The sequence below is a fragment of the Silene latifolia genome, chromosome 10 (genome assembly GCF_048544455.1).
Source record: "Silene latifolia isolate original U9 population chromosome 10, ASM4854445v1, whole genome shotgun sequence".
Taxonomy (NCBI): domain Eukaryota; kingdom Viridiplantae; phylum Streptophyta; class Magnoliopsida; order Caryophyllales; family Caryophyllaceae; genus Silene; species Silene latifolia.
This window is the reverse complement of record NC_133535.1, coordinates 128,258,096-128,265,051: the sequence shown is the minus strand read 5'-3', so window position 1 is coordinate 128,265,051 and position 6,956 is coordinate 128,258,096. Positions and strand designations below refer to the sequence as shown.

Below are 6,956 nucleotides of genomic sequence, written 5' to 3'. Positions count from 1 at the left end.
AATTTTTAAAAGTAGAATAGGTTAAACAAAAAATTAAAAAATTACATCACTCTAATTTTAAACTGTTTATATGTGCAACTCCTTCTTAATTCTTATTGAAATAAACTTGCTCAATTTTGGTAAATTTGATAAAAATAAATAAATGTATAAATATAATTTATAAATAAAAGGCAAGACAAAATATCCACCTCTTTTAGTTTCGTAAGATAACTCCCTAAAAAATTCTCATGTAATGTGAATTTTGTAAGAAAAAAAAAAAGAAAAAAAACCTTTTACATTTCTTTCTATTTACTTTATATTTGTGTCTATAATAAATATGCTAATAATGAAAACGAATACTCAAAAGTCATGAAACCTTTCTACATATTTATGTATATATTAACTTTGATAATAATAATAAAAAAAAAGTCTAAAAGTCATAAAATGCATTCCCATTTGGCTATATAAATGTTTTATGGAAGGCAACATTTGTGAGCCAAAATTCAAGCCAAATTTTTTTTACCCCTACTGCCAAAAAAATTGTATGTATGTGTCAATAATGTTTCTTATCATTGTATCAACATCAAGGTAAATGTATTAAGGTTTCTAAATTAATAATTTATTTATTTATTATTAAGTTCGATTGATTTGAAATAATCTTCATATTTTTAACCTTAATATATATGTAATTTTGTTTTCATTTAGAGACTATCAAGATTTGTGGAATTGAACTATTCAAAGGTAAATATACTTATATCTTTATAATTCAATGCCTATTTCTTACCTTATTTAAGAGAAAACTTAAATTAATAACGATAAGGTTAATATTACATAAATCAAATTCTACCATTTTATTTGTTATTAATCAGTCAGTGGATTTTTTTGTATGGATAGTTAATTGGAGAAAGAATACTATATGAAGAAGAGTGGTAAGAGAAAACTTAAATTAATAACGATAAGGTTAATATTACATAAATCAAATTCCACCATTTTATTTGTTATTAGTCACTTAGTGGATTTTTTTTGTATGGATAGTTCATTGGAAAAAGAAGACTATATGAAGAAAAGAAATACTAGAATTGCTTAAACAAATACTCCCCCTATTACACTCAATACTATGTTATAAACTAACTATAATATTGACAACATAAATGTGAATGAGTAATTGTTTTTAGGTTCATAATTTTTGTTTATTTCAGAAACTTTCAACTATATGTTTTATTTGGGTATGTGTTATTTTTTTCACTACTACAGATACAGCCTATAACAACGGGTAAAAACCGTTGTAAAATAAAAAAGCGGACGTTGTTAAAGCGGCCGTTGTAGAAGGTATTTACAACGGTTTGCTTATTTAGTGGAACCGTTGTCTAAATTATTCACAACGGTTAAAAGCCGTTGTTATTGGATGCTCTCCGTTGTGGAAAGTGTTTCAAAATTTTGGAGGGAATTATATAACAACGGTTGTCGTATGTATAACCGTTGTTGTAACTTTCCCTCCAAAATTATGAAGTCTTTTGACAACGGGTTTATGTTACATACCCGTTGTTGAAATTGTTAGTAACAACGGTTCTTTGTTTAATACCCGTTGTTGTAATTTTACCTCCAAAATTGTGAATACTTTTAACAACGGTTCTTTGATTAAAACCTGTTGTTGAATATTATGCGCGGGTATTTGTAAATGTCATTCACAACGGTGTTAGTTTTATTAACCGTTGTGAAAGGTATTCACAACGGTTTTTTTTTAGTAACCGTTTTTATTACGTACACCTAATGTTCTGAAAAATTAAATTTGTTTCATGCCATTCAAAAACCTGCATATATCAGCAGCACCATATACCAGCACCAGCATAAATCATAGCTGGGTTCATCAGAACTCAATAGATTCAATTCAACCACATACAACAGCAGCATCATATATATATATATAATTACAAGGAGTTGAATTTACATGAACTAATTAATCATTCCCTAACTTCAACAAAAAAATTACTAATAAGCTGATCTAAACTGTGAGTATAGTATCATGCATTTCTATCTATATATATTCTAAGACGTAGTTGCCCCACATGTCTCTTACCTCGTCTATATCTATACTTGAGTATTGCTCAATCTGTTGTGACTGGTTGATTACATACTGCGGAAAAAACAAAGAGAATACATTATGGTATATATAGCAGCAAGCAAGACAACATTAGCAACATCATGGTATATATAGCAGCAATTGCAAGACAACATTAGCTCTAATTTAAAAAAAAGTAATAAACACATGTTTAAATTATTACTAACCCTTTCTGGAATAACGAGATATCTTCGCCTAATAATCTCCAACATGAACCGACAAGCGTAGTATCCACATTGTATGCTATCTGGCTGGCGAGGGGCCTATTATTACATAAAAAAAACAGACGAGAGAAGGCTCACATCAGAATCTTGAACTTTAGGTATTGTATTACTATTAAACACAGATTTTGCACTTAATGTTATTGTATTTGAGCACGTACCCCTGTTATCGTAATAAAATCAGGGCCAACATCAGAATCGTTCGTGGGTTGATCCTCCTCGTTTGCTCTTTTCTTCTTAAAGGCCCTTTTTTTAAAAAATAAAAAGGAGGCGAAACTAATTTTTTAGGGGCAAAAATATGAACGAGCTTTTTTCTATAAATAAAAATTGAAAATGTTATTATAAATAAATCAGTATTATAAACTTACATTTTAATCAAGTGCTTAAAAGTCTCGCTTGGTTGATGATGTAAAGAGTCCAACCAGAAAACTTTTTTCTTTGTCGGCATGATGGCTGCTAGCACCCAATGAGTCCTACATCAAGAGACATCATCATTATTAACAAGTACATATATTAGTTATGAAAATGCAATTGTAAGGGGAAACGTAATATTAATTTGTTTATTACCCTTTTTCATTATAAACGCCAAAAATCAGCTTCTTGGTTGTCGCCAATTCTTTGAGCAATATAATCTACCCGTTGTTCGAACGAGAAATCCGGAATAAATAAAGATAAAACATAGGGGCACGGGAATCAGTATTGATCAGATGGAATATTCTTCTCGGGGATCACTCTCAATTGCAATATCCTACATTATTACGGTATTAATTCCGGTATTTAAAACACTATTTACCTAGTAGTCAGAATATTAGACTATGAAATTATTTATTAAGAAACTTACTTCATCCAAACAAATATGTGTGCTATATCAATCTGGTCTAGTCCAGCCCATACGGCTAGCAGATCCCATGATATAAGCGCTTGGCGCTCAGCCCCTAGAATATCCTCCTCGAGCGGAATAATTATCAGTTGCTCGGAGGCTATGCGATGGCCAGCCTCCTCATACAGTCTCATAATCGTCCCCGTTCTTACTTTTTGCATGTAATTCTTCCCTTTATATTTTGTGGAGTTTATACTCCTAACTTTCACGGCCGGGAAAGAATGAGTCTTTGACGTGGTGCTACTACCACCAGCCTACACATGTAGTATAGATAATTAAAATAATAAAAAATCCAAAGGTAACATATCCTAGTTGGAGTAATAAAAATAAAAGCGTACTTAATTAAATACCTCGTCAACCTGCTCTTTCAATGATGAGGTAGTAGTAGCAGGTAAGACTGGGGACTTAGGCTTATCAGTCTTTTTGTCCCCTACACAAAATTACCATGCTTTTTATAAATACAGACAAAATATAAATAAAGGGGCGAGGTTAATTTTTAAAAAAATGGAGAAGTTAATTAAATACATACCTCATCAAGTTGTTGTGAAGTCGAAGTTGTTGGCATGTCTGTGGACTTAGGCTTATCCGCCAAAGCCGCCTTTTTTGTTCCCTACAAAAAAAAATAACATATAAATTTAACATATAAAAACATTCAACAATTAAAAATGTAACACATATATATATATAAAGGTATTTCTTCTAACCCCAACTGCTTTCCGCTGCTCAGGCGGAGGCGGCGGAGATATCTTCGCCAAGTAGATGTGAGTATTAGGCCATTGGATGAAACTTCCAAGCGCATCTCCCAGAATGGTAATGTCGTCACGAACTGGGACAGGCAGTGGAAAGTTTTCATGGCCTGGAAAGACTGTAGTTATCTCTACTATTGTATGATTCGGCAAAAGTTTTTCGCCATGAATAACTACAGTTTCCGCTGCTGCAGATTTGTTTTCTACGAGACCCCGGCCAACACGCACATGTGGCTTTTCGATTCTATTAGGGTCAGCAAGAATAACTGGCCTATTGTTTACGGCCTGAAGAATATACACATACATACATTATTATATCTTTGCAAAAACGCTTCAGCATTCAAAAGATTTTGCAAAAACGCTTTCTGTCTCAGGCCGATTTTTGCACAAACTTCAGCATTCATATAAATTTAACTAATTAAACACTTCATGCATACCTTACTGAAAACAGGGAACTGACTTGAAGGGGATGTATGCTGTTTTCCATCAGCCGTCTTCTCATCAAGTTGCATCTCCTTTTCAGACCCATTATTTACCTAATAAAATTAACCAATTCAATGGCACCATGTCAGAAGTTGGCAGTGAACACACCCCCTGATCTTACCCAAAAAAAAAAACAAAAGAAAAATAAGGAAGTATATTAGGTACCTGATCGGCTTTAGTTGTTACAACTTCAGAAGCATTATTAGGTACCTGATCTTTCTGAATCTCGTTGACCGATACTTCCTTCTCATGTATTGCCAAGGTAGTAGCGGCCTCTTCACCAATCTGTTGTACCTTATTATTACCCCCTTTAGAAATGACATCCTCCATCATCTTCACTTCTTCTTCGGAAAGCTTACCTCCAGCATTCAGCTTTAGTAGTACGGATGCCATTAACTGAAGCTGCTTGCCAAGAATGTAATGTGTCAGCAATTTTTATCCCAACAATAACATGTGAATTGAACTTAAATGAAAATAATAGAATAAATGTTACCATGTCAGCGTTCTCAGACTTAGTCTTCCTTTTCTTCTTTATCGGGCAGTTTTCCCATAATATTTCGTTACTCCAACCTGTAACGGACGCCCCTCAAACGACCTGGATGTTCGGGTCGGCCGATCGCTCTAGCAAGAACGTCATTACGACCCTTTGGGAGTGAATTTCCCTTCTTCTACCTCTTTCAATACGTTATCCTATAATATATTAAATAAACTTCAAATTATATTTGTGACTAAAATAATAAAGTTAGTAATGAACTCGTCTTAATAAAATAATGCTTACTATGTTGGCCAAAACTTCCTCATCGTATTTGTCATGCGACGACCGGGATCCTTTAGGCGTGTGCCCATGTTTATAAGTTACATGCCGATCCACCTCTTTCACTCCCTTTGCCACCTACACATTAACATGGTAACATTTATACACGTAAATGTGTATCAATGCAAGTCCAAGTGTGATTAAAAAATAAAGTCTCACAGGGCAATAATGCATGCTACTTACGAGGTCCTCTTCTATCTTTTCAGAACCGCCTCGAGAACCATAGAATTTCCCCTTCTTGCATGAAATGTTAGCACGATTTCTTTTGCTAACGGCCTTCAAATAATTATATAAAAGCGAAAGTAGATGAGATAATAAAAAGATTATATAAAGGACTCATTAATTAAAAAAATGATAGGTAAATCGTTAAAAGGCGAGGATATTTAACCTGAAACTTCTCGTAGTTCTCATCTTTTGAAAAGATCCCATTCTTCCCGCTTGATGGTGGGACACTTGTTTTCCGGTGGGCTCTTACGCATCTCCCCGTTGCCTTGTCCACATACAACCAATCCCTAGCAACGCCACACTTCCACGGCCTGTGGACATCACCGCCTTATGCATTAAATACTCATCATGACTTTCATCGGGTATAATAAAGCCTTCCTTTATACGAGCCAAGTATAACTCCGCCAATTTTGGATTCAAACTTTTAACATCCTCTAAATGGATAGGCACAAACTGTCTTGTGCAAGCACCAATCCAACTGGAGAAAAGACCCGCATTTGGACCAAAGAGGGAAACCCTTCTCACTCCATGTTATTTCGAACAGTACTTTTAGCGGCTATAGCTGCAAGGACTTTCTTGCACTTCGTAGCACCCCTCTCACCAGGCTTATTATCACCAGGCTCATTATTCTTTTGACTTCTTTTACGTTTTTCACCCATGATAATCCTAAAAACCAAATATGAATGATATAGTTGGATATGAACAACTTAACAACGTACATGCAGAGTATTATCTAAAACCCTAAACCCTAATAGGAATGAAAACTTAAAACAACAGATTGAGCTTCTAAAATCCTAAACCCGGATAAGAGGAGTAAAGTAGATGATGCGGGATGATAAAGATAACAAAGAAGACGAAAAACAAACAGATGCATGAAAAAAGAAACAAGATGATCGTCTTAAAACCCTAATGACGAAACACAAAATTAAAGTGAACATACCTGTTGATGATGATGATAAAGAGAACGAGCAGGATGATAAGGGAAGGCAACGGAATCGGGCTTTAAAGCGGCGGCGGCCGGCGACGCGAGAATGTAAAAAGCGAGGAAGAGAGAAGGATTAACACAGGATACCAACGGTTGGAGTAATAATGTTGTGTGTGTTTGTGTATGGCATCTTTGGATGGGTTTCTATATTAGTTTTTTATTAAGATAAACTATTAACAACGGGTGCTCAAAGCAGAACCGTTGTTATATGTTAATAACAACGGGTCAATAAAAGTCAACCGTTGTCAAAACTTTATTACAACGGTTAAAATATACCCGTTGTAATATAGTTTCACCAAATTTGCGCCAAAATGAAATATGTCAAAAAAAATAATTGACAACGGGTAGAGGTACTACACCCGTTGTTGAAAGTATTAACAACGGGTAATTTAAATATAACCGTTGTTATTGTTGAACCTCTTTTTTTTTAAAAAATTATCGTAATTCCATTACGGTCCAAACTGTAACAATACACATACTGCAACATTATTCAGCAATTTCAAC

The 6,956-nt window shown here is 34.2% G+C and overlaps 1 protein-coding gene across 1 annotated transcript; it reads right to left on the bottom strand.

Annotated features, from left to right (window-relative positions):
* Window positions 1-3,858: 3,858 nt before the first annotated feature.
* On the bottom strand, window positions 3,859-4,955 carry LOC141608202 (uncharacterized). The gene is made up of 4 exons (XM_074427565.1): window positions 4,922-4,955; window positions 4,594-4,830; window positions 4,383-4,481; window positions 3,859-4,230 (listed from the first exon to the last, which is right to left on the bottom strand). Exons 1-4 carry the CDS (start codon window positions 4,922-4,924, stop codon window positions 3,859-3,861), a joined length of 711 nt encoding a protein of 236 aa, XP_074283666.1. The 5' UTR covers window positions 4,925-4,955.
* Window positions 4,956-6,956: the final 2,001 nt, after the last annotated feature.